The 27,572-nt window shown below is 42.8% G+C and overlaps 2 protein-coding genes, 1 long non-coding RNA gene and 1 pseudogene across 5 annotated transcripts in view; 2 read left to right on the forward strand and 2 right to left on the reverse strand.

Annotated features, from left to right (window-relative positions):
• LOC149984557 (uncharacterized) overlaps positions 1–27,572 on the reverse strand; it is a 123,907-nt gene that overhangs the window by 11,047 nt on the left and 85,288 nt on the right. The gene's annotated exons all lie outside the window — the stretch shown is intronic.
• tstd3 (thiosulfate sulfurtransferase like domain containing 3) lies at positions 832–6,659 on the reverse strand. Its single transcript, XM_021596363.3, has 4 exons — positions 6,407–6,659; positions 6,041–6,226; positions 2,583–2,742; positions 832–1,973 (listed from the first exon to the last, which is right to left on the reverse strand). The coding sequence occupies exons 1-4, from the start codon at positions 6,531–6,533 to the stop codon at positions 1,916–1,918; spliced, it is 531 nt and encodes a 176-aa protein (XP_021452038.1). The 5' UTR covers positions 6,534–6,659; the 3' UTR covers positions 832–1,915.
• usp45 (ubiquitin specific peptidase 45) overlaps positions 8,120–27,572 on the forward strand; it is a 48,298-nt gene continuing 28,845 nt past the window's right edge. The window contains exons 1-5 of one of the 2 annotated variants that reach the window (XM_021596366.3): positions 8,120–8,414; positions 9,479–9,587; positions 10,300–10,469; positions 10,674–10,774; positions 11,090–11,190. In XM_021596366.3, the coding sequence (XP_021452041.3) occupies positions 9,485–9,587; positions 10,300–10,469; positions 10,674–10,774; positions 11,090–11,190 (475 nt within the window). In that variant the 5' untranslated portion in view covers positions 8,120–8,414; positions 9,479–9,484. The remainder of the gene's footprint in view (positions 8,415–9,478; positions 9,588–10,299; positions 10,470–10,673; positions 10,775–11,089; positions 11,191–27,572) is intronic. The other variant, XM_090229349.1, reaches the window with a different exon arrangement.
• LOC149984558 (zinc finger BED domain-containing protein 5-like) lies at positions 12,681–13,968 on the forward strand (annotated as a pseudogene). The gene is made up of 2 exons (XR_016494894.1): positions 12,681–12,744; positions 12,923–13,968. The product of XR_016494894.1 is annotated as a zinc finger BED domain-containing protein 5-like (transcript).

Raw genomic sequence — 27,572 nt, forward strand, 5'->3', positions numbered from 1 at the left:
TACCTTCTGAAGGCACTGTAAATTACTATGGCTCTGCATTGTCCTAGAGAAGGCGTCAACTTGTCCAAAAATATTTCTTACTTTCTGTTTTTGGCTATGTACCCTTTCATGAACAGGGTGCGGGTCAATTCCATGTATATTCAGGAAGTAAACTGAAATTCCTATTCCAATTTGCCTCAAAGGATGTCTATGTGAAAAATGTGTAATTGGAATGACAATTTACTTCCTGAAATGGCATTGGCCCCAACCCTGGTCATACGATAGTTCAGTATGGCAAAGTAATTAAACAGAGAATGTTGAGCCGGGAAAATGAAGAAGACACAGACATTGCTGCTTCTGAAGCCATTCTAAAAGATCTGCCTCTCGTTATTGGGACCTGGAATGTGTTTATGGTGTGTTTTTTAGTTGGATGAAGTGGAGAACCACGAGGTGAATAGCCTGTGGCTATGTACTTGTGTACAAGGACTGCTGAATTTGGCAACAAAACTTGACACATCTATCATTGATGACAAACGAACTTGTGAATGCCTCCTGGAGGTTATGTGGCAAATTCATATGGAGAGGTATTGGTTATTTCAAGTGGTTATTACATACAGTATATCACCCCAGTGCACCAGCTTTCTACATGGCAGGGATTAAGTTACCAATACCTTTTTCATAGCAGACAAATATCCTAATTTAATTCAGTTATATAGCATATCATATGGCCATGTCTGTTATTTCATGAGAACATGTAAATAATAGTAAATAATGTTCTTTGTACCTTGTTATAGAATTTGCCTAGTTTCCACTACTCGATCCTCAGAAAACCTTTTTGACAATTAAGAGACATTTTAATTCAATGTGTGTTTATTTCATTTCATACAGAAGTTAAATAACATATTGTGTATTTGATCAGTATATGCAGCAACAACCTACCTATCTACAGTATATTATATCCAATAACTTAGCCTTCAACACAGCATGTTGTATTCACCAATGCTCATATTTACTTGACAGCAGAGACCTGGAACACATTGAGTAGGCAAACATTGTGGAACGCTGCAGATAGAAATGTCACAAATAGATATCATTCTTTATTCTGCATGTCAATCAAGTTTATTTTATAAAGCCCCTTTTACAACAGCAGTTGTCATAGTGCTTTACCAGTTACCTGCCAAAATCCCAAAGAGCAAGCTGAAGTGAATCACAGTGGCCAGAACAAACTCCCTTGACAGAAAAAACCTAGGAAGAAACCTAGAGAAAAATACAGCTCAGAGGGTTGGGCCCATCCTTTTCTGGCTGTACCAGGTAGAGATTTTTAGTACAGACATTTAAGGCTTGATTGTTTTTCCAGTTCATAGTGTTTGTAAGACTGATGGATAAGCAGACAGAGAATCAGGTCTGTCCTACACAATATATTTCTATCTGAATGTGTCACAATGTTGTGCACTGCTGAACTTAGCTCAGATACAATCTGAAGCCAAAACATATCCTATATTACCATATCAGCTACCTACGGTACCCTGCACAAAGTACAAGGTTCACAGCGACATACTCCACCAATAAAAACATTATCATTTGGAGTTGATTACTTATACAACGTGTGGATCTAATCCTAGATTCTGATTGGTTAAAACTGCATTCTATCCGGAGTCTATTCCACAAGTTCCACAAACTGGTTATTAACACCCAACAATGGGTTTATTTTAAACCACAGTCAATTTCACTTGAATCAACAGGTAACAGTGGTCAATTTGCTGTGTACATTCCCTCTTTAATGATATAAAGCAAAATTGGCTATTTATGGATTACCTTCCATAATAATCTGAAATGTCAGCGCAATCTTGATTGATTAAATAAAACATTAAAACTTCTGGTATGATTAAGCAAAATGACTTCCAAGAATGGCACAATTCTTGAGCCTCCCAGACAATCAGCTTTCCTGTTCACATTTTGCCCAATCTTGCCATCCACCTGCATAGTGTTGTGCGCTAGAAAGAGAGAGAAAAAGAAGAGAATAAGTGAGCAATTAATGTTTATAGAACTGGGCAGTAGGAAGCCTAGTGGTTAGAGCATTGGGCCAGTAACCGAAAGGTTGCTAGATCGAATCCCCGAGCTGACAAGGTAAAAATCTGTCGTTCTGCCCCTGAACAAGGCAGTTAACCCACTGTTCCTAGGCCGTCATTGTAAATAAGAATTTGTTTTTAACTGTCTTGCCTCGTTAAATAAAGGTTAAATAAAAACCGATATAATGAAACAGTCCCTGTTTTTCACAACTACAGCATAAAAAAATATATATTTCCATGTACTTGATCAGATGTTTTGGTACTGTATGTGGGACTTCCCCATGGTGCTGAGCATGCTGGGTAAAGCACAGTTGTGTAAGAAAGTGAAGTAAAACAGGGAGTTCCCTAAATGGGCCTTAAACAAAATGAAGTCAAGAGCTGAATTGTATTTTCTATAGCATGAAAAAGCATGACTTGAGGAAATCTCTAAAGTGAGAAGTTATTTCTAGCCTATGCATTTTATGTCAATATGATATAGGCCTGCAATGTATAGTATGGTACTACTAGTAGTGTGTGGATAATGCAGTCTCTCACTCTTTATATCCTAGAGAGACGGCTTGGTCTAGGGCTTTTTGGCTCCTGATCCCAGCCAGGCAAGAAAAGACAATGTGGTCTGTCGGCTGGGGCATGTCTCCACCATACTTCTCCTTGAACTCCTCAGGGTTCAGCTGGAGGGCAAGGTTCACTTGTCCCACTGCAATGGAATGGAAAAGAACAGTATACAACAGAACTGAGGCATAAAGAGCATGTCCCTAACAGTGTCCTAGGAATGTCAAAGAGGTTGGTGGAAGTCCACGAGAGCTACTAGAAGTTGCCATATCATAAAGTTTTTGTTTGCTATGAAATGTAGTTGTTTTTGTGCCAGAAAATCATATTGTAAAAGAAATGGTGAGCGGCACACACTAGGAGTGCAGATGCAATAATTTAATAACCAACGTTTTAACCATCTCCATCAGGATAACACAGTGGGTCACAAGTTTATATATACACTGAACAAAAATATAAAAACACAACATGCAACAATTTCAATGATTTTACTATGTTTACAATTCATATAAGGAAATCAATCAATTGAAATACATTAATTAGGCCCTAATCTCTGGATTTCACTTGACTGGGCAGGGGCGCAGCCATGGGTGGACCTGGGAGGACATAGGCCCATCCACTTGGGAGCCAGGCCCAGACTTTCTCCCACAAAAGGGTTTTATTACAGACAGAAATACTCCTCAGTGTCATCAGCTGTCTGGGTGGCTGGTCAGATGATCCCGCAGGTGAAAAAGCCGGATGTGGAGGTCCTGGGCTGGTGTGGTTACAATGTGGTCTGCGGTTGTCAGGCCGGTTGGATGTACTGCCAAATTCTCTAAAACAACGTTGGAGGCAGCTTATGGTAGAGAAATTAACTTTAAAATCTCTGGCAACAGGTCTGGTGGACATTGCTGCAGTCAGCATGCTAATTGCACACTCCCTTAAAATGTAGACATCTGTAGCATTGTGTGACAAAACTGCACATTTAAGAGTGGCCTTTTACGACCCCCATCACAAAGTGCACATGTATACAGTAGATTGAAAGGACACACATAGGTGTCTGTAATCATGGCTGGACTTCATTGGTGGATTTACAGATAAAATAGAACATATAAAACAGCATGACTGATTACATATGATCATACCGCCATAATCAAACAGGAAAAGGTTCATCCAGAGGCGGCGCTCCTAGTGGCCGGGGACTTTAATGCAGGGAAACTTAAAATCAGTTTTACCTCATTTCCATCTCCAAGTTAAATGTGCAACCAGAGGGAAAAATATACACACCCCAACCAGAAGCCATGGATTACAGGCAAAATTCACGCTAAAGGGTAGAGATGCCGCTTTCAAGGAGCAGGACACTAACCCGGAAGCTTATGAGAAATCCCACTATGCCCTCCAACGAACCATCAAACGGGCAAAGCATCAATAAAAGACTAAGATCGAAACGTACTACACCGGCACAGACACTCGTGAGATGTGGAAGGGCTTGCAAATTATTAGACTACAAAGGGAAGCACAGCCGAGAGCTGCCCAGTGACACGAGCCTACCAGACGAGCTAAATAACTTCTATGCTCGCTTCAAGGCAAGTAACACTGAAATAAGCATGAGAGCATCAGCTGTTCCAGAGGACTGTGTGATCATGCCACGCTCTCTGCAGGCCGCAGGGACAGACAGATTACCAGGACGTGCACTCCGAGCATGCGCTTCCCAACTGGCAAGTGTCTTCACTGACATTTTCAATCTCTCCCTGTCCGAGTCTAATACCAACATGTTTTAAGCAGACCCACATAGTCATTTAGACAGGTTACCTTAGTGTTCTTGGGTACAGGGACTACCGCCCCGTAGCACTCACGTCTGTATCCATGAAATGCTTTGAAAGGCTGGTCATGACTTACATCAACACGATTATCCCAGAATCCCTAGACCCACTCCAATTTGCATACGGCACCAACAGATCCACAGATGGTGCAATCTCTATTGCACTCCACACTGCCCTTTCACACCTGGACAAAAGGAACATCTATGTGAGAACATTAATCATTGACTACAGCTCAGCGTTCAACACCATAGTGCCCTCAAAACTCATCACTAAGCTAAGGACCCTGGGACTAAACACCTCCCTCTGCAACTGGATCCTGGACTTCCTGATGGGCCACCACCAGGTGGTAAGGGTAGGTAGCAACACATCCGCCACGCTGATCCTCAACACAGGGGCCCCTCAGGGGTGCGTGCTCAGTCCCCTCCTGTACTCCCTGTTCACTCATGACTGCATGGCCAGGCACGACTCCAACACCATCATTAAGTTTGCTGATGACAACAGTGGTAGGCCTGATCACCGACAATGATGAGAAAGCCTATAGGGAGGTCAGGGACCTGACCAGGTGGTGCAAGGACACCAATCTCTCCCTCAACGTGACCAAGACAAAGGAGATGATTGTGGACTACAGGAAAAGAAGGACCAAGCATGCCCCCATTCTCATCGACAGGGCTGGAGTGGAACAGGTTGAGAGCTTCAAGTTCCTTGGCGTCCACATCGCAAAAACAAACTAACATGGTCCAAGCACATCCAGACAGTCATGAAAAGGGCACGACAAAACCTATTCCCCCACAGGAGACTGAAAAGATTTGGCATGGGTCAACAGATCCTCAAAAGGTTTTACAGCTGCACATTGAGAGCATCCTGACGGGTTGCATCACTGCCTGGTATGGCAATTGCTCGGCTTCCGACCGCAAGGCACTACAGAGGGTAGTGCGAACGACCCAGTACATCACCGGGGCCAAGCTTCCTGCCATCCAGGACCTCTATACCAGGCGGTGTCAGAGGAAGGCACTAAAAATAGTCAAAGACTCCAGCCACCCTAGTCATAAACTGTTCTCTCTGCTACCACACGGCAAGCGGTACCGGAGCGACAAAGTCTAGGCCCAAGAGGCTTCTAAACAGCTTCTACCCCCAAGCCATAAGACTCCTGAACCACTAATCAAATGGTTCCCCAGATTATTTGCATTGTCCCCCCCTTCTACGCTACTGCTGCTACTCTCTGTTTAATAACTACTCTCTCTCTCTTTAATAACTCTACCTACATGTACATATTACCTCAATACCGGTGCCCCCGCACATTGACTTTGCACCGGTACCCTCTGTATATATATTATTTGTTAGTTTTTTTTGTTGGTATTTTCTTAAAACTGCATTGTTGGTTATGGGCTTGTAAGTAAGCATTTCACTGTAAAGTCTACCTGTTGTATTCGGCACATGTGACAAATAACATTTGATTTGAGATGTAATTTGGCTACATAGGCCCACAAACATTATTTACAATGGATAGCAAAAACAATCACAAGAATGGCTTCAGATCAAACTCTACGTCATATTGTACCATGTTGCAGCACATTTTACAATATGCAGATTTGTTCTTTAGAGGTTTATGTCACGAGACAGGTCATAATGAAAAGGATAACTCACGAGGTACGTTGATTGACCCCGGGATGTTTCCGTACTCTCGGAGTTCCCACGGCTCCCGGACATCTATTACCACACTTGTTCGGGTAGCGAGTAGTTTCTTTAATTGTTCGTAAGAGACATCAGTTTCTGGCAATGGGGATGAGCTGAAACTACGTAACACGTACACTTTGTGGGTGACATGGATATCTGAAAGATATAAAACAACGGTTGTTTACTAGTGAGCAGAAAAAAAAAACATTTTGAATGAGTTTTATAGTGTAAAAGACTCACTACAAAAGTTTACAATTAAGCCTCACGTTTTCAACTTCGCTGATTAAACAGCCATAAGACTAGTTATTCATTTCAACCCATGCAAAGCAGACTTACATGATGCACATCGGGAGTGAGTACCGAATGTGTTTGACAGCGCTCTTCGTGAGGCTGGAATGACATTTCGGTTTGCTAAAAGCCATGGAATAGCTGCAGCAAGCCTCGAACAAGCTTTCTGAGCCATGTCAATATTTACACATGAAACTAAATCAAAGGTTTCAAAACAAAACTCAAAAGGACACTACTGTATAGACTGCGACAGCACTGTTGTTTTCTTCTTCTTCTTTGGGTTTTATGACGAACAACACTCAAAAGGTGTATTGCGCCACCAACTGGTCGGGGGTAAAATGTTTACAAAAGAAAATTCAACTCCACACGGGAGGCGAAAATGTACATTGATCCACACGCACTTCAACAACAAAAAAAGTAACAAAAATATATACTTTCCCAACCCTTCAGTCCTTCAAAACTAAAATACCCTACTCAGGCAGAGAACGTATGGGTAATTGCATACTTGGTGTGTGCCTGAAAGTGGGCGTTGCAAAAAACCATCAGTTGGTGGATCAACAGTGATGAGCGTAACATCAGCACTCCATTACTGGTTAGACCAGCCATAGCCAGGTGCACCATGGCTTAATGTCACCCGGAGCGAGCGTACTGTTATGGGTGTAAATCCATCACTGACCCCTAGGTCTAGGGCTCCTGTGCCTGTTTGCTTCTCAGGTTGTTCTTCTTCCCCTCTGCAGATCCAGAACCAGTCCCAGCACCAATCCAGATACCATTGGCCGTCCCAGCACCAGACCACCTGACGAAGTGCGGAGGGAACAAACACCAGACCTTCACCCGGAGCAAGCAGACCACAGGGGGAGTGCCACAATTGACCTCCAGGTCTAGGGCTCCCTTGTGTCTGCTTGCCCTTCAGGTTGTCTTTCCTCCCCTCTACAGATCCTGACCCCGCCCCAGTTCCGGGTGCTGGGTTCCTGTTTTCTCAGAGAACCACAGTCCCAACACCAACCCCTGGGCTTCCAACATTGATACCACCACAATTTCTAACCTGGCCCCAACACCAACCCAGGTTTTCCTTTTCCCAGGCCCAACACCAGCATCAACCCTGGACACAGCACTGACCAACCAGAATTGCCACCTTCATCCAGCAACTGTCAGCTCAACCTTCCCCTCCCCAAAGACACATTGTGGACTGAATTGACTGGCAGATTTGTCTCATTCCTTTTTTTTATTCATTGATTTCTTTGCTTTTTTTTTCTCTTTACTTTTGTTTGATTGGATGATCATTTGGTTTGCTTTAATTTAATTGATTACTTATAGATTGAATAGTTGATTATTTGTCATTTTTACTTGTTGAACATTTTAAACTGTAATGAATATCGGAATAACCAAATATTAACATAGCAGGTTAAGATAACTAATGTAGCAGCTTATGAGAATTAATGTAGCCGTTTAGGATAATTAACGTGGCAGGTTACGATAATGAGGATAAGGTTAGGAAAAGGTTTAGGTTTAGCTAAATGTACCTCTTCAGATGCAAAATTGTTCAATCCCAGAACGGGCAAAACAACTGCAAAACAAACGCGCAACATTGCGCGTGCACCAAAGTGTACATATCACACCAAAGACAGTAAAACGCACTTCTCAAATCAAATCTGTCGTATGTTTACACAAGAATACACATTTTCATAAGAATATAGCTCCATAATTTACTTTACTACCATCATAACTCTGCTTTTCCTGCTAGCTGTGTTTAACCTGAACGAGCCACCATATTGCGTCACATGTTGAGTTCACCAATTTGACTTTTTGTGGGTTCAGATGGTAGTTCTCGATGTTCCCAATCGTTTTAGAAAGTCAAGTTTATAACTGAAACTGTATTTAGCGTTTTGAACACTAGCTACAAGTATTTTGTGGACTTTTGAGTTTCTTGATTTGTATGACATACAATACAGTTCTCAATCGTTTGAAATAAGATACGACACTGCAGTGTGTTGACATATTAGCTAGCTAGCTAACTTGCTAGCTCATTGACCAGTTTCAGGGGGAAAAAAAATAGGTGAGTTGTTTCACGTTAGCAACAACATATTTTTTAAATCATCAGAGGCAATGTGGTATGCCAGCTAGTAGCAAAACGCGTTTAAAACCACGAACTCCCAAGTTAACTTAGCTAGCTAACGTTAGTCTATATGGCGACCCCTTTGACAGTACTAGTAACTGTTAGCTAGCTACCTGTAACGTTAGTTAACTTGTCATGTACTGCGTTAGCTAAACGTCACGGTGGCTTGACTTGGTTTTATATTGTTATATTAAGTGTAACCCAGTTAAAATAGATTTGTAAAACACAATTAAAAGTATTATTGTCTGTTTTTGTAGCTATGGCCTACAAAATAGAGCTGTGTCATATGCTTTTGCATCATGTTGAAGTTGGTGACTTTATAAATTAGCTGAATGAACCATTGTCGATATCTCTACAGAACAAAAGATTTCAGCTATTGTCGTTTAGATTATTGTGTGTGTGACTGTGCCCTCCAAACGTTAGTTCAGTCTGGAGGCCAGGCATCATCAGTCTTGCCTCTCTACAGCTCTTAACCACACTATATTCAACTAATTCTAATTGTGGCGGCCATTCAAGACCATGACTATGTGATTCTTTGAATCTGGTGTTGTGTTGGGCTGGGCGGAAACAAAAGCCTGCACGTACAGCAGCCCGTCAATGCCAGAGATGCCCAGTAAGTAAGTAACCTTGCACGAGTTAGAGCGGCTCATAAGAGCAGATCTCCTGTTTCTGTAGCGTGAGGCAGCTTAATGAACAAGTATATCCCCTGGACGGGATGCAAGTCTATTGCAGGTCCTTACTCCCAATCTATCTCCTTAATGCTGGGTGCCATTTTTACTGTCTTTAGTATGACTCGGTCAGGGATCGAAATCCCAACCTTCCAATCTCAGGTGGACACTCAAATCACAAGGCCACTGAGTTGGTTAGAGTTGCCCAGCCCTACACTAAATCATGCAGCAAAGCTCTTAGATTTGCCTTCAATGTTTTCTCTTGGCCCGGTCAGTTTTGGGCACTGCTTAAACCCCAGAGTGGTACTGATATTCCTATGTCTCTCCAATCTACAGCTACAGATGCGGCTAAAGGATCCCTTCTCGTTGAAAGTCGTCGGCATGACTAAGCGGACTAACAAGCCAAGGAAGCCTCGAGATGAAGAGTCGTCGGACGAAGTTAGTGGTAAGATCATGCTCCCTGTTGTGATGGAAAAAAAACATGTTTCTATATTGGCTGCCTAAAAAAGTTTAATTGACCCAATCTTTTTTTATTTTTAATTTCATCTTTATTTAACCAGGTAGGCTAGTTGAGAACAAGTTCTCATTTACAACTGCGACCTGGCCAAGATATCAAATCAAATCAAATCGCGTGATAAAGCATAGCAGTGTGATCAGACAGCAACACAGAGTTACACATGGAGTAAACAATAAACAAGTCAATAACACAGTAGAAAAAAAATACTCTATATACATTGTGTGCAAAAGGCATGAGGAGGTAGGCGAATAATTACAATTTAGCAGATTAACAATGGAGTGATAAATTATCAGATGGTCATGTGCAGGTAGAGATACTGGTGTGCAAAAGAGCAGAAAAGTAAATAAATAAAAACAGTATGGGGATGAGGTAGGTAAATTGGGTGGCCTATTTACCGATGGACTATGTACAGCCGCATCGATCGGTTAGCTGCTCAGATAGCAGATGTTTAAAGTTGGTGAGGGAGATAAGTCTCTGCTCTAGTAATGGATAGTCCAATCATGTCTGATTAATTCTATGGCAGGGGACTCATGTAGTTCAGATTATGCCTTTATTTGACATCTATTGTAAATCATGGTCATTAAGGGATTTGTAGATGCTGGGTTAGCGAGCAACATCAATGTGACTTCTTGCTCCTCAGAGCTGACCTGCCAGCATGTCAGCAAGGCGGTGGACCTGAGCTCAGTCAAGAAGGCGGTGACCTCGAGCATGTGGTCGATGTGTTCAGATTGCCTGAGGGAAAGGACTATGATAGATGGAGAGCCAGCCAGTGGCCACGACATCCTCGTATGCCTCAAGTGCGGCTTCCAGGTGAGCTTGGCTTTGAAATATTTTATCTAAGGTGGGAGGATGAAGGTTCTATCAGTATGTTGATGTATGAATTGCTGCACTTGACATGCGATTTGGAAATGAAACACTGTTCGTTTCATTTGTAACAATCTGACCGGCAAAGAGTATGGATGGTGGTAGCCTATCTAAGAAATGGTGATCCAGTGACTTTTACCCCTTTCACAGGGCTGTAGCCAGTCAGAGAGCCAGCACTCCACCAAGCATCACCAAACCCTCCACCCTGAGTCCCACTGCATCACCGTTAGCCTCGGCACCTGGAAGGCCTGGTGAGGACCCTACAGCAACACATGGAACGTACAGATTATAACAGGACGACAATTGTTTTGTTTTTTTTACAGCCATTCTGCCATTCCAAATAGGCTGATGTAGCACTATCCCTTTGTCTTCACTGTAGGCAGAGGATCTTGAACTGAAAAGTTATTTGAATATTTACATTTTGCCTACATTTTGCCTCAGAATCTCCAGTAAATGTTGTGAGCGGTAGTTATTCACACCACCTAAAATAATGACAATTTCATATCAGTAAGCTGATGGCTGTGTTTGTTGCTCTTTCTCTCGCTCTCTCTCCAATTTGTTCACAGGTGTTTTGAATGTAACGAAGAGCTCTCCACTCACTGCAATAAGAAGGCTTTGGCCCAGACCCTGGACTTCCTACAAAAGCACTCTGTCAAGGCAGCCTCAGGTAACACGTTCAACACCTGACAAGGCCAGCCACTCAATGAAAGGTGATACATTTGAGGTATATTTATGTGTAGACCATGGGAACAGCAGGCTACCTACCACCTGAAATTAAAAAGGGTGGGTAAACAGTGATGCCGCACAAGGTGCTGCTACAACTCACACTTCTTTTTCAAATTGAATTATTGACGTTTCTTGGCCTTGACAAAGGCGCTGGACTGAATGAAAAGCTGAAGAATTGAATAAATGAGAACCACTATTCAAAAAAACTATTCTATCTTCTAGGCTAGAGCCTAGATTTCCAAGAAGCAATTTCAGCTTCCTTTCACTTCTATGTATTTTGAGTGCAATTGCTATTGGTTTTTACTATATGTGCTAATACATAGAGATATAGGTTATTACTGAATGCAGAAACCCTCTGTGGAGACTCTTCTCTATAAACTTACATTGGTGCCTGTAACTCCATTGATGTTCACCTGAAGGTGTGGAGTTGAGTGCAACACACCAACTCCCCCTGGTGGCCAAGGCTTTTTGGATTCCAGAATCCAGACACCTTTTTCTTTGAAACTGTGGCCCATAAAATTGTTAGCTAAGGATGTGCATCTCTTCTTTCATGAAAGATTCGATACGCATCGAGCTGCATGGGCTCCGATATGATTCAGGAACGATACGTTTTAGTTTGAAACGATTCGGTGCGATTCGGTTTGATTAGGGGAACAAAATGATGTGATGCGATTCGATGCACTAAAATGTATTGCATGAACACATTTTTATTTAAATATCTGCTGCTGAAGGGAGCTCAGGGACTGGGCCTCTCTGATCTGGATCTGTCTGCGGTTACTTCTCTAAGCTGAGTGGCCCCGTGTGTGTGTGAGACCATGTCAAAGGTGTGTATAGGCAGTTGAGCCCAGACTGAGCATCTACCACCCCACTATCAGATTAGGGGTGGTGGAAATGTATGCTTTTTGTCCCCCCAAACTTTTTATCTGAAATGACATCACCCACTGATTAACTTGTCATTTTTACAGATTCAACATGTTTTGAGCTAGTACTATGTCAATATTTATATTTAGAAATTAGCATGGTATTTAGCCAATTAATATTATGCAGCTTTGGATTTTACCCTGTCTTGAAAGTGAATGGTTTACCCAGGGTTCGTCAACTAGGTTAGGCCTTGTGCCAAGTTTTGTTTCTGAGCTAAGTCTGCGGGCCAGAACATAATTTGTATATAATATTTGCACAATTAATTGGCCTACACTACGAATTGAACAACATTTTTAACACATCTGATTAGTACATAATAAATTCAGTGACATTAACATAATCATTTTGATCAGATTACGCTCATAAAATCACCATGACCCTCTTCATTTATTTTAGTCTTTCTCTGTAGGTTGATTGGTGGGGGAAAACAGGTCTACGGAGCCTATTGTAGACTACACTTTTTCTAACGTCAACATTTGTTCAGAACAATTAGCTTGGTCGCAAGAGAATATGTCGCTCTCAAAAAGTATCAAAAGAAAGGTGGATAGTGAAAATGGAAGTTTCAGGGAAGAATGTAAGGAGATATGCGTTCATCTTACCGTATTTTCCCAATGCCAAGCCAGTGTGTCTTATTTTGCAATGAGATAATTCAATCTCAGACGTCATTATAAATCTAAGCATGGAACTTTCAAAGTGGCCTTCCCGCCCCAGACAGAGGCCAGACGCAGAAACATTGAAGCCATAACTGTAAGCTACACACACTGCATTTTTGGCGGACATATTTTGTCACTTAAACAGGTTAAATCTGTAGTTACAAGGAAGAGGGAAAACTGTCATGGACATGGTGGAAAAACTTGTAGCCTTCCGGACTTGTCACCCGGAAGGCTACTGCACTTCAGCACACTGAAGAAACGACAGGCCGTGGAACCAGGCCGCAGTATAGTCACAGAGGTGATGGGAGCTTTCATCAAGCAGCCGAGGGACAACTTCTCCACCAGATTTGAAGACTACAGCATGCCCGAAGATATTGCATTTGTACTTGATCCTCTCACAGTTCACCCAGGTGGATAATACTCCTCCCTTGCTAAGAAAACGATACCCTCTCTGGATGAGGCCGCAATTCAAACTGAGCTGAATGAATTCCAGACATCGAGCCAAATCAGGGATGCGCTCAGGAACGCCGAGTCCTTGTGTGCGTTTTGGGTGGCATGCTCAGAGGAATACAGCACAATAAAGATACTCGCGTTTTATGTGCTAACCATGTTTGGATCGACTTACACCTGTATTAGTCCTCATTTTCTTCTATGTACGCAATATAACCTCACGCAATATAGACTCACGACAGGAACCGGCTTTCACATAAGTCAATTGAGGTCAAAATCACATCCATCTCACCTGACATCCACAAGATCGTATCTGAGGGAAATACAACTTTTCTGATTGAGTAAGTAACTTAGTGGCCTGTATGACTGTATTTAGAAAATACTAACATTATCACGAGTGCTTATCCAGGGATATTTAGGTCTCAAGCTGTCAGTATTTTCTGTTTATTCTGTCGTTACTGGAACAGGCTATCCCGATACAGACATTCAGACACACATTGCCTTTTTTTCTTAAAATGGTTTTATTTAAGCAACAACAACAACAGGAAAAATATTTGCGAAAGATGCTGTTAAGCCTCACAGTTTAAGCCTACCTCAGCCAGTTAAGTTATTTTATATAGGCATAGGCTCGGGAAGAAATAGACTCCAATTAAAGCACTCTTGTTAATTAAAATGAAGATTATTGTTGAAATCAATTACTCGACTGGTGTTTTTCTCCATATGTTGCTGTGCAACACTTGCATAACATATTAACTATATTATCAGCACCAGGCGCTGTTCACCACCTATTGATTGCACTGCGGTTGTAGCTTTACGTTTCAGCAGCACAACAAAATGTTCCTGCAGCCTGCTTTATTAGTTGATTGTCTCCTGCATTCTCTCTCCGCATGAATTAGGTTAAAATGTAACTTTTGCATTATTTAGATAGGGTAACTTCCTTCTTGGGACATTACATTTGGGAGTTTTTGCATCTCAGGTCTGAGATTCTAAAGTAATGTATATCATTTTTTTTAATGAAAGAAATATTCCGAATTAATTTGGGGGTGCCAGTTGGGGAACCCTGGTTTAGACCGTTTGGAATTTAAGCTCAGACCAATGAATACGAAATGATTGCTGTCCTTTATGAAATGACCCTGTTCATGTATTTGGTCATTTTTACACTGACACTTTAAAGCAAAACTATTTCTTATGAGGAACCTGAACAATCTAAATCAAATCTGAATGATTGAAAACGCCAATCAGCAGTTGGATCTGAGTTGCTGCTTCCACTCCCATAGGCTACACAACTCCGGTAAAACACAATTGTCTGCAGTGCATTTGGTAACAATAACCCAACAATCTACAATGGTTGTCACTCAACTAATACAGCACAGTGTGCACAGTTGTTATCTGACAGTCATATGCACTTACATGCATAAAAGTTTGGTAGGCTACTGAACTGAAGGAGAGGACGCAACAGTTCAGTTGCAACAAATAAATAATTTTTGGAATACAACAATATGAGTAAAAAACACCCATTAGTGAAGGCGACTCTTAACATTTGAATCGGTTTTCTGCCCGATGCATGCTTAATTTGGATCGGTTTGTGCTGCAACAGATGCACTCATGTCTTACGCATCAGTACCCGGTTCAAATGTTTATTGGTGAGTCGTTACATCCCTATTGTTAACCATCATTTTCCGTATCAGTAAAATAATCCTCTGAGAATGTTGCGTGTAATAACCGGTATTGCTGTGCAAATATGTCAACTAATCATTTGCCGTAGTTTGCTTCAGGTTCAAGAATGTCCAAAGCTTTGTTACAGAACGTTTCTGCATTAAAAGACGCACTGAGGTGTGTTTTAAGTTGACGGAAGCTGTGATGACCTCCCCATTCATGTTGGTCAGGGCCACACTATGGCTTAACTGTTGACATCACTGAAATGAAAAGCTGCCGTTTGGAGGCCACACCGGTGACAACTGAAAACTCGTAAAGATAAGATGGTTCATTGTACAGCTTTTTCTCCTATTGAAGTGAGATGTAATAAGCAATTTGGTAAATGCTTTTGTGAAGGGGCTTGTACAGGATACATTTCCTTGGAATTTTCAAGTAAAATCCTGCACTTGCCATGACTGTTTCATGATTCTGCCCCTTCACAAAAGTGGTTGTGTAGCCTAGCCATGCGTTTCCCAAACTGTACAGACCAAGCCAATTCCACCTTACCCCAGCCAGCTGAGCCACCCTCAACCAGGCCGCCACATTCTCCTCGACCCCCCCGCCCCCCACCTCCACATCCTCCCGCCTGCCCCGTGTTCATGCCTAAGCTTAGGTTGGTCCACCACAGTCAGTCAGGCAGGCTGTAGTGATGTGGGAATGATGCTCCAGTTCCCCGCCTCTGCCGCATGACCGCACTCATTAGTGGCATTAGGCGCTTGAGCGACGCTCCCCGGCTGGGTTCCCTGAAGAACGAGAGCAGCTGTGTGGGGTCCGGCCACTGAGCTGAGCCCCCCCCCCACAGTCCCCTCAGCTCACTGTGCCCTCTGTCCCACGCTGCATGTCTCAGCACCTCTGGGAAGGGCCTGTGGGGCATGCTTGTGGGAGCCAGGGTCCAACAACGAGTCCGAAGTGCTGGAGATCAACAGCTGCAGCGCATTCCTAGGGACGAACACACTCAATGATTCGACACACACACACACACATTCCTTCAATTGACCAGCATTTCACTATACCCGCAATAACATCTGCTAAACACGTGTATGTGACATATCCATTTTGATTTGAATTGTATAGATTGTGTGAATAGGTACATCATGTTTTTTTGTTGTTGTTGGTATATGAGTTTGTTGGGCTTTTTCTCTTCCTGTGTCTTAGAAATCACAGAATGGTGCTGTAGCCTCCAGTATTATTCCCCCAGCTTCAAGGGCACTGCGGTTTGAACATACCACTATCCAATTAGATTCTCCATTCCTCCTCTCACTCCAGCCTTGACAAAGCGTACAGGACTACACAGAACTGAAATTCCATCTTGTTCCCTCGTAAATGACGAGGTTGTGATTGTGATGGCAGAGTTTGCCATTCCTTTTCATGAAACATGGTGTGCTCTCTAGATAACTTCCTGTCACCCATCCACTCACTGAGTGGAATAGACAACTTGCACGAGGCACAGTTACACATCGATGTCGCTGATCCTTTTACATTTTTTTTTTTATCAGTCCCTTTGAGTCTGTGGGGGTGGCAGGGGTCCAGTGTTGAGGGGTCACAGAGTGTGAACATTGCTGGGCACCAACAGCCAACATCCCTTCCCCTTTAACTCTACGTTACCTGTCACCGTGCTTCCCACCTGATTGTTTCACACCGGCTGGCGAAACAGGGACAGAAAACGGGCAGCCATTGTTGCAGCGAAAATGAACTGCTGCTGTCAGATGGGGAGCTGGTGAATTGCATTTCTGCTTGAAGGCCAGGTTTTTAGGCAAAGTCTGTTGTTGTATTCTCTTTTTACCATAGACCCCAGGCACAAAAGAGCCCCAGCAAGAATTTTTCTGAATCCATAATAGTTTTGTACAACAACAGCTCAGGGAAGAAAGAAAATCTATTAACCGTACTCTCTCACCAACAAGGCCTTCAGCTCAAGTACCAGAGTCCCACTAAAAGGAGACTTGACCTCAGGGAGCTAGTCTTCGGCTTGTAACACAGCTGGGGTGTCTTTGTGGAGGAAATTAAAATGTTTCTTTTGAAAAGGCATCAGAGCTTGGCGCTCGCTGCGTTTTGCCCATTATTTTCTGGTATTGATTTTCATCCATCCAAGTGAGTCATTTTCCCCCCTCTTTGATATTAGTGTACTTGCAGCAGCAAGGACACGTACGGAATCTTTACTTATTACTATTATACTATTATATTTTTCTTCCACCTCTCCTACTCATATACCAAAACCAATGGCTATATGTTTAATAGATTGCTTGTGCTTTTTGAGCTGGTACTTTTTTTTAATTACATTTTTTAAGACCAGCACACAATCTCATAACGTCTCTATGACCACAATATTTCAGTATTTAATGCTCAATATAATTTTTAGAAGTATAAGAACCATAGCTTGATATCCAAGGCTGATGACACAGAAATGGGGATTCTTCAAAACTAAATGAGAGAACCCATGTCAACTTTGTTAAAGGGGCAGTTCAGACAACATGATTTTCATGTTTTCTTGATATTTCTCCACTATAAGGTTGAAATAACTCTGAAATTGTAAAAAATTATGATAATGCCATTTCACTAGTGTAAGAGCTTTTTGTATTTGAATTTAAGCATGTTTAGGTGGGATGGAGTTTTTGGCTCACCGCATGACATCACAATCTGATTGGTTATTGGTCAGAATAATACAGTCACGATTTATTTGCATAGTGTATCCTCCTACTTCGAAGGGGTAAGCGGGGTAGGCTCTAGACTAGAAATATTGAAATTTGTATCAACACAACCACATCAGATCAGATTGAGCATTTCAATGGCAAAAGGAGGCTCAAGGAAATAAAAGAAAAAATATATATTGATTGAGTTATTTTAATGAAATAAACACCCACTGAAAATGAAAATGACTGCATAGGGGCTTTAAAATGGCTGCTCCCACCTTAATCACCTTATTCTACTGATGTTTCAGCGAGAACTTTACCTTTCTAGTTGCTGGTGTTATGCATTTTTTGTATTTAGAAAGATGCTAGCCACAGTGGAACAGAATGCTGTACCTGGTGAAAGTAAACGTTTTTGTTTTCTCTCTCTCTCTCGACAAATAAACACATTTGTGCTATAGAAATATTTCCCTCCTAAAAGAGACCATCTTGTGCAATGCATTCCATTTATACAATGGAGCTAGACTCTCTTTTTGACATTTTGGTTTTATGTGTTCAGCCTTTTTTTCATCTAGGACCTTCAACTGTGAGAAAACAATGTATTTGTTGTGTCCATTTAAATGGCATCTCTCAAAGGATACAACTCAACTCTTACCATGTGACATGTTGGATAACCCTCTAAACCCTTTAGCGTTACAGCTGGCTAGATGTTCTATTCTTGGGGGCCCTGGTCAGCCCATAAGACACTTGTTTAAATCCATGGTTCCTGTTCTATATGTGATATAGTGTTGGTCTACAGTCAGTCAGTGGGTAATATCCATAAGAGAAAAACTTTTACCCTGGTGCTCCCTTTTAAGCTAATCAAGGGTGCTTCTGTAGTTTTTTCCCACCACTGCACACTAATGTAGGCAAGCAATGTGGCTAGCAACTGCTTGGAAAGTGTGTATATTTGCGTGTGTGTTTGCGAGCCCATGGCAGTGGGCTCTTTTGGCCTCAGATGGCAAGAAAGCAGGCTTTTCATGCCCTGCAGTCACAACAAATTAATAAGACATTTGGTGTTGCCCAGCCTTCCCCTTGACTGCCTGTTCTCTGCTGCATGACGAGAGCTGTCCTTGGCTCTCCACTACGGTCCCATTCTAAATGGTGAAATTAATCAAACAAGCCTCTTGATAAATGCTCTATTCAAGTATCTGCTTCAATGTTTTAATGTGATGACAACGCTTCATAGGCTTTTGAGGAAGTATGTCAAACGAGAGGTCAAGTAGCGTTTAGCTTGTCTTTTGATACGTTTTGGATATCCATTTTAGCTTTAGCCTAGCCCTATGCTGTGGCGGGTGTATTCAAGTTTTCAACCATAGTTGTTACATTACTCTACTCTAGAACAATAGCGACTGTGGTGATTTAATTTATATTAATGTGTCAACATCCCAAATATGTTTCATTCACCGCATCAATCTAGTGATTTCTTGTGAATTCAATTTATAATAAAAAAGTAGTTTGTGGTGGAATGGCGGTACATTTGATCATATGAATAACCTCTATTGTCTTGTCAGATTTTCAAATGTTTTTTTGTGAACAATTGTTTTTAGTAGATCACAAAGGCAATACAATAAAACATAATTTGCCTCCTTTTTAACCCAACCCTCCCAAATCCCTAACAATGCACACTATAACAAATGTTTAACTCCCAACATAAAAATGTCCTGAAAATAAGCCAACCATTTCCTTATATGAAGGTCATGTGGTGGCAACGGGTGCTGAACACGTTTTTTTTGGCACCAGTCAGCCAAGCCTTGCGCTGTTTGTCATTCAGCTGCAAACCTGGTCTGTCATTAACAGAGAGATTGATTCAAGGGGTACGGTTTTATCAATCGTGTCAGAGAGAATACTGTCCTCCAGAACTCATCAGAACAATCCCATATCATATGTTTATATATGTCAAGTTCATTGAGGGAACATAGGTCACAGTTTGGACTTGGAGACTGTTTCGCATGAAATCTTATAAGTGGTGTCAAGTATGACCTATGAGCTTCAAATGAATTAACTGATGGTGTGGGTTCTTTTGAGTGAAATACACTGCTCAAAAAAATAAAGGGAACACTTAAACAACACAATGAAACTCCAAGTCAATCACACTTCTGTGAAATCAAACTGTCCACGTAGGAAGCAACACTGATTGACAATAAATTTCACATGCTGTTGTGCAAATGGAATAGACAACAGGTGGAAATTATAGGCAATTAGTAAGACAACCCCAATAAAGCAGTGGTTCTGCAGGTGGTGACCACAGACCACTTCTCAGTTCCTATGCTTCCTGGCTGATGTTTTGGTCACTTTTGAATGCTGGCGGTGCTTTCACTCTAGTGGTAGCATGAGACGTAGTCTACAACCCACACAAGTGGCTCAGGTAGTGCAGCTCATCCAGGATGGCACATCAATCCGAGCTGTGGCAAGAAGGTTTGCTGTGTCTGTTAGCGTAGTGTCCAGAGCATGGAGGCGCTACCAGGAGACAGGCCAGTACATCAGGAGACGTGGAGGAGGCCGTAGGAGGGCAACAACCCAGCAGCAGGACCGCTACCTCCGCCTTTGTGCAAGGAGGAGCAGGAGGAGCACTGCCAGAGCCCTGCAAAATGACCTCCAGTAGGCCACAAATGTGCATGTGTCTGCTCAAACGGTCAGAAACAGACTCCATGAGGGTGGTATGAGGGCCCGATGTCCACAGGTGGGGGTTGTGCTTACAGCCCAACACTGTGCAGGATGTTTGGCATTTGCCAGAGAACACCAAGAGTGGCAAATTCGCCACTGGCGCCCTGTGCACTTCACAGATGAAAGCAGGTTCACACTGAGCACGTGACAGAGTCTGGAGATGCCGTGGCATGACCGGTTTGGCGGTGGGTCAGTCATGGTGTGGGGTGGCATTTCTTTGGGGGGCCGCACAGCCCTCCATGTGCTCGCCAGAGGTAGCCTGACTGCCATTAGGTACCGAGATGAGATCCTCGGACCCCTTGTGAGACCATATGCTGGTGCGGTTGGCCCTGGGTTTCTCCTAATGCAAGACAATGCTAGACCTCATGTGGCTGGAGTGTGTCAGCAGTTCCTGCAAGAGGAAGGCATTGACGCTATGGACTGGCCCGCCCGTTCCCCAGACCTGAATCCAATTGAGCACATCTGGGACATCATGTCTTGCTCCATCCATTGCACCATAGACTGTCCAGGAGTTGGCCGATGCTTTAGTCCAGGTCTGGGAAGAGATCCCTCAGGAGACCATCCGCCACCTCATCAGGAGCATGCCCAGGCGTTGTAGGGAGGTCATACAGGCACATGGAAGCCACACACACTACTGAGCCTCATTTTGACCTGTTTTAAGGACATTACATCAAAGTTGGATCAGCCTGTAGTGTGGTTTTCCACTTTTAATTTTGAGTGTGACTCCAAATCCAGACCTCCATGGGTTGATAAATTTGATTTTCATTTATCATTTTTGTGTGATTTTGTTGTCAGCACGTTCAACTATGTAAAGAAAAAAGTATTTAATAAGAATATTTCATTCATTCAGATCTAGGATGTTATTTTAGTGTTCCCTTTATTTTTTTTAGCAGTGTATATTCTCCCAGACATTCTCCCAATCAATAGCCTCATCATCAATAGTCATTTCCTTTGTCCACGCTTTAACAATTGAAAGATTTTTCCGCTTTAGTAATTGAAGATGAGAGTAAATAACTGACACAACCTCTGAATTTTTTTACATTCCCATCCCAAACGCGTACCCCATGGGATCCCATAGGTGCTGACCCTAGTCTAAGATGAAGAAAGAAAGATGACCCTGGCCAACTGAAAACTAAGGAGACCCTCTGAGTTAAATACATGTATTTCCTCTAGATTATTGACCCATTTTGCAGCCCAGACTTTTGACTCAAATTCTTTATTACCTGAAGTAACAGCCTGGTTATGCCACAGAGGGGTATGGAGATGCCTCTTCCAGTTACACCTATTCACTTCTCAACCCACCCCAAATTATATTTAGTATTAGAGATAATGGAACCATAGTATAACATGCATTTCTTAATAGTTATACTAGAAAATAACACGTATTGTAATCTAATAGGAAAAATGAGTTCCTCCTCCAAGAGACTGATGTAGACTGATCTAACCATGAGTAGGCATATCTGGAAGGACTGGTGGTAAATATAAACATTTTGGTAATGCAAGTCTCCAAAGATCCGGTTTGAGGTACCGGATCTTTGGATGTTTTCCATTCCAAAGGTATTTACGTACAAGTTTATCAATCCTTAACCAATAATCTAGTGTTGGAAAGAGTGGAATCGTCATTGCTACGGAAATTAATACGTGGCAACACTCATCTTTATGGAAGCAACCCTTGTTGGTAAGGAAGCAGGCAACTTCTCCCAAATGTTTCGATCTCGTTCAACCTCTTTGTAAGTGTTCTCATAATTAAACTTCACCAAACCATGCAGAGATGTTTTGTATATTAAAGATGCACAATGCAGAAATTGGCATTTCTTGGTTGCTAAAATTCAAATAGTTCACCTAGTTTCAGTTTGTGACAAAACAAGCAAGTATAGTGTAGAGGATCATTGTATCATCTAAACCACTGTGAAATATATTTTCCCATAACCAAAAAAATGTATTTTCAGCTGTTTGAAGGTGGTGTACAAAACTGAAAGTAAAAGACACAAAAACAAAACTTAAGAATGGCAAGCATAGAAATAGCGCACATAGAACATATCTATAACACACATTTCTATGTGAATTTGGTCGGTTCGCCCAAAAAGTTATATATTGCAGCTTTAATGCCCAAATAAGTGGACTGAGTTTTAACAGGATTTATTGAGTGAAGTGAAACTTTATTGGCTGCTTCATTGAGTGACATTTAATGCTGACTTATATCCTGACACCAATCTGACACCAATCGGACACCAATCTTCTGCCACAAATGCGGCTCTAGAGAGAGAATGAATTTCGAGGATAAACCATCCCCTTGTCTACATCCACAAAAAAATATTGATTGTATGTCATTTGTAGACACCATGGCAGAAAGTTTAGCATACGATCCACGAACCGTATCGATAAAATGCTTTCCCAAACCAAATTTCCTTAAGACCGCCCACAATACTGCCATTTTGAGCCTGTCAGAAGCCTTTTCGGCATCTAGTGACTGCACACAAGCGCACAGTGTGTCCAACTGTTGTTTCATGTATTGCCTGCATTAAATTATAGACTTAGATTTGCGCTGTTGAATTATTGCGATTAGTATTCCACAAATTCAGAAATAAATGAAACCTCAGTCTCAATATGAATGCAACATTCAGGCTTGCCTGCTTTCTGGTCCAATTCCTTTCAAGTTCTTGGAGATACGTTTTTTTTTTTTTTCATAAAGAAAGCAAACAATAGCCGTTTTTCTTTCTCGCTTGTGTGAAAAAGAGCTTTGAGTCGAGGAGGGAGTCAGCAGGAGGGGGGAAGGCAGGCATTGGGATCGTTTAGTCTGCCCTGGGGACAAGCTCCACAGTGTCACTGCTGCCCATATTCGGTGGCTGAGCAAGGAGGGCCAGGTGGTGGTGCCGAGCGCGGCACAGTCAAGCGTGGACGCAGCGCATGCTGACATTTGCCTTCCCGACTGCTGCAGGGGGAGGAAAAATCTGCTTTTCCATATGCTTCTGCCCGTTGCACCCCCCTCCCCCCCCCCCCGCACACCCTTCCCGGGCAGATGGCTCCCTGAACATTGTTTACCTTGAGTGGCGTTCCTAGATGAATTGTGTCCATAGGCATTCCCATTCCGCCCAGTTTTCCCCCCTCTCCTTAGCCAAGGAGCCGGTCGGAATGCTCACACACACACACACACACACACACACACACACACACACACTTGTATAAACAGGTACATTCTCACAAAGCTACAAACCCATCTCGTCACATTTTCCCCATCGCATACAGATTCCCGAAAAAACGTATCGTATTTCTCTGACTCGTTCTCTTTCTACCAGGAACTACCCTGTACACACTTGTTTGCAATGTGTTGTGTAGTGTGGACATATGGGCCCCTCCCTGATGGCTGTTTAGTTCCAGAGAGACAGGCCTCCAGATGTTTCCAGTGGGGCGGCTGGAGGGACAGATGCTTTTGGCTGGACTGGGGTGGACCAACACTCCATTGAATGGTCCCAAGGCGGAACCCCGCCCCGCTTGGTCACAGAGACCATCATAGTGCCAGGCAAAGAACATCCATCTGCCATAAATCAGAGTAATTATCATCAATATTTGATGTTTGACATTCTCAGTCGATTTTTTAGCAGGATCACTAACTGATTCTGTCTCAGTAGAGTAGATCTAGCAGGGAGGGTTGAGGGGAGACCGTCTACATCCTCAGCCTGCCATAGTTACTTACACACTTGTCCTGATCTCTGTTGTGGGTTTACAAACTGGGTCATACTCTATGGTAGTGAGTATTGATATTTGACTCGAAGTATCCATTTGTAAAATACATTTATACTTGGTAGCTAGCGCTAGTCGTCTGTACCTGCGCCAAAATGTTTCATCCTATAGCTTGTTCTCCATCTTTTTAAAGTGACCCAACATGTTTTCAGTACTTACGCTGAGTGTGCGTTAAAAGTGTTCAGGTTCCACTCTGCTATGTGTCTGAACATCAGACGGCCAGGTCACGCTTGTCAAGGTCCTTCTTCCCTCAGTTGGGCAGAACCCAGTGGTGGGACTGACTGGCTGCTCGTTGAACACAGCTTTTTATCTTGTGCTGAGCCTAAAACTACCTTTTTACAAAGGAGTGATTTCTTCAGGGAGCATGTGCAAGGCCTATGTGTTTGTTTTTAGCAAGGAAAGGGTGGGCAGGAGGGTCGATTGTTTTCACAACGATAACCTTGGGTTAAGGGTCATTTCGTCCATGTCTCTCTCACCTTGCCCTTGTAATGCTGGGTCAAAGCCAGAAGCGGACTGCCTCATTGGCTTGGGGAGTAGGGCAGCAGCAAGTGGTCCACTGCTAACTGAGCCGTCTGTCTGTCTGGTCGGGGTGAAGTCCTCAAGGTAGCTTAACCTGTAACCAAGCACATGCTGGTTTGGTTTACTTATGGTACATGCAGCTATGGCAATCTCCGTTTGATACCATTTATATGATGAAATCGGTACTGCAGGTAGCCCCATATACTGTCACCCAAATATTAACAATGTCACACAATTATAGTCATAAAGATGTCACATACTGACATTGAGCACCAAAAATGATCACATTTCTCATGTCTTCCCATTTAGAAAATCACAAATGAACAGAGAGACGGACAGGCAGTAAAGCAAAATGGCAATCAGGTAGCTAGCACGGCACCCACCTTTTCCCATCTCTGATAGTCTTGTAACTCTGATTAAGGTACTCGTGAGAAGTGTGTGTTAGTTCACGGTTAAGCAGCTTGCTCTCTCCCGGAGCATGAAAAAAAGGGATAAATTGTGTAAATGGTGTGAGTTATGGTTTTAGGGTAGGGGGGAGGGGCAGGAAGGAAAACAGGCACAGAGGGTGCTTTCTTTCATCTCGTCAGCCTTGGGTCCTCTCACTTGTTTTGTTCATTAATGCCTAATGTGACGGAACACCACTTGTCTCTCCCTTCACAAATGACACTGATGACAACGGAATAGGAAATGTTGGGCTGCTGGAAGAATTGTTAATTGTTTATTGCTTGTAATGTTTGTACTAGGTCCTAGCATATAAACTCAGCAACAAAAAGAAACTTCCCTTTTTCAGGACCCTGTCTTTCAAAGATAATTTGTAAAAATCCAAATAACTTCACAGATGTTCATTGTAAAGGGTTTAAACGCGGTTTCCCATGCTTGTTCAATGAACCGGTGTGGCAGGTAGCCTAGTGGTTAGAGCATTGGACTAGTAACCGAAAGGTTGCAAGATCGAATCCCCGAGCTGACAAGGTAAAAAAAACATTTAGTTCTGCACCTGAACAAGGCAGTTAACCCACTGTTCCTAGGCCGTCATTGAAAATAAGGAATTTGTTCTTAACTGTTTAAATAAATAAACTAGTTAAATAAAGATTTTAAAAAACATAAGCAATTAATGAACATGCACCTGTGGAACAGGTGCATGTGGAACAAGACACATACATCTTACAGACGGTAGGTAGGCAATTAAGGTCGGTCAGTTATGAAAACTTAGGACACTATAAAGGGGCCTTTCTGCTGACTCTGAAAAACACCAAAAGAAAGATGCCCGGGGTCCCTGCTCATCTGTGTGAACGTGCCTTAGGCATGCTGCAAGGAGGCATGAGAACTGCAGATGTGGCCAGGGCAATAAATTGCAATGTCCGTACTGTGAGACACCTAAGACAGAGCTACAGGGAGACAGGACGGACAGCTGATCGTCCTCGCAGTGGCAGACCACGTGTAACAACACCTGCAAAGGATCGGTACATCCGAACATCACACCTGCGGGACAGGTACAGGATGGCAACAGCAACTACCGAGTTACACCAGGAACGCACAATCCCTCCATCAGTGCTCAGACTGTCCGCAATAGGCTGAGAGAGGCTGGACTGAGGGCTTGTAGGCCAAAACGTGCTCTTCACTGACGAGTCGAGGTTTTGTCTCACCAGGGGTGATGGTCGCATTCGCTTTTATCATCGAAGGAATGAGTGTTACACCGAGGCCTGTACTCTGGAGCAGGATTGATTTGGAGGTATCAGGTCCGTCATGGTCTGGGGCGGTGTGTCACAGCATCATCAAACTGAGCTTGTTGTCATTGCAGGCAATCTCAACGCTGTGCGTTACAGGGAAGACATCCTCCTCCCTCATGTGGTACCCTTCCTGCAGGCTCATCCTGACATGACCCTCCAACATGACAATGCCACCAGCCATACTGCTCGTTCTGTGCGTGATTTCCTGAAAGACAGGAATGTCAGTGTTCTGCCATGGCCAGTGAAGAGCCCGGATCTCAATCCCATTGAGCACGTCTGGGACCTGTTGGATCGGAGGGTGAGAGCTAGGGCCATTCTCCACAGAAATGTCTGGGAACTTGCAGGTGCCTTGGTGGAAGGGTGGGGTAACATCTCACAGCAAGAATTGGCAAATCTGGTGCAGTCTATGAGGAGGAGATGCACTGCAGTACTTAATACAGCTTGTGGCCACACCAGATACTGACTGTTACTTTTGATTTTGACTCCTGCTTTGTTCAGGGACACATTATTCCATATATGTTAGTCGCATGTCTGTGGCGCTTGTTCAGTTATGTCTGTTGTTGAATCTTGTTGTGTTCATACAAATATTTACACGTTAAGTTTGCTGAAAATAAACGCAGTTGACAGTGAGAGGGCGTTTCTTTTTTTTGCTGAGTTTATTTTAAAGTATGTGGATACCACTTCAAATTAGTGGATTCAGCTATTTCAGCCACACCCGTTGCTGTCAGGTGTATAAAATCAAGCACACAGCCATGCAATCTCCATAGACACACATTGGCAGTAGAATGGTCTATCTTGTTTTGTTTTTTGTTTATAATTTTTTTTTATTTAACCTTTTTATTTAACTAGGCAGTTAGATTTGGTTATGATATTTAGGCAAAAATTGAAAACAAAAAGGGGGCTATCCCTAAGAATTAAGAACAAATTCTTATTTACTATGACGGCCTACCCCGGCCAAACCTGGACGATGCTGGGACAATTGTGCACCGTCCTATGGGACTCCCAATCACGACCGGATGTGATGCAACCTGGATTTGACCCAGGGACTACAGTGATGCAGTGATATCTTGTACTGAGATGCAGTGCCTTAGACCGCTGCGCCACTTGGGAGGCCTTACTGAAGAGCTCAGTGACTGTCAATGTGGCACCGTCATAGGATGCCACTTTTCCAACAAGTCAGTTTGTCAAATTTCTGCCCTTGTCAACTGTAAGTGCTGTTATTGTGAAGTGGAAACTTCTAGGAGAAACAACAGCTCAGCTTCGAAGTGGTAGGCCACACAAGCTGAC

The sequence above is a fragment of the Oncorhynchus mykiss genome, chromosome 3, assembly GCF_057628025.1.
Source record: "Oncorhynchus mykiss isolate SJ-2025 chromosome 3, ASM5762802v1, whole genome shotgun sequence".
In the NCBI taxonomy this organism is placed as follows: Eukaryota; Metazoa; Chordata; class Actinopteri; order Salmoniformes; family Salmonidae; genus Oncorhynchus; species Oncorhynchus mykiss.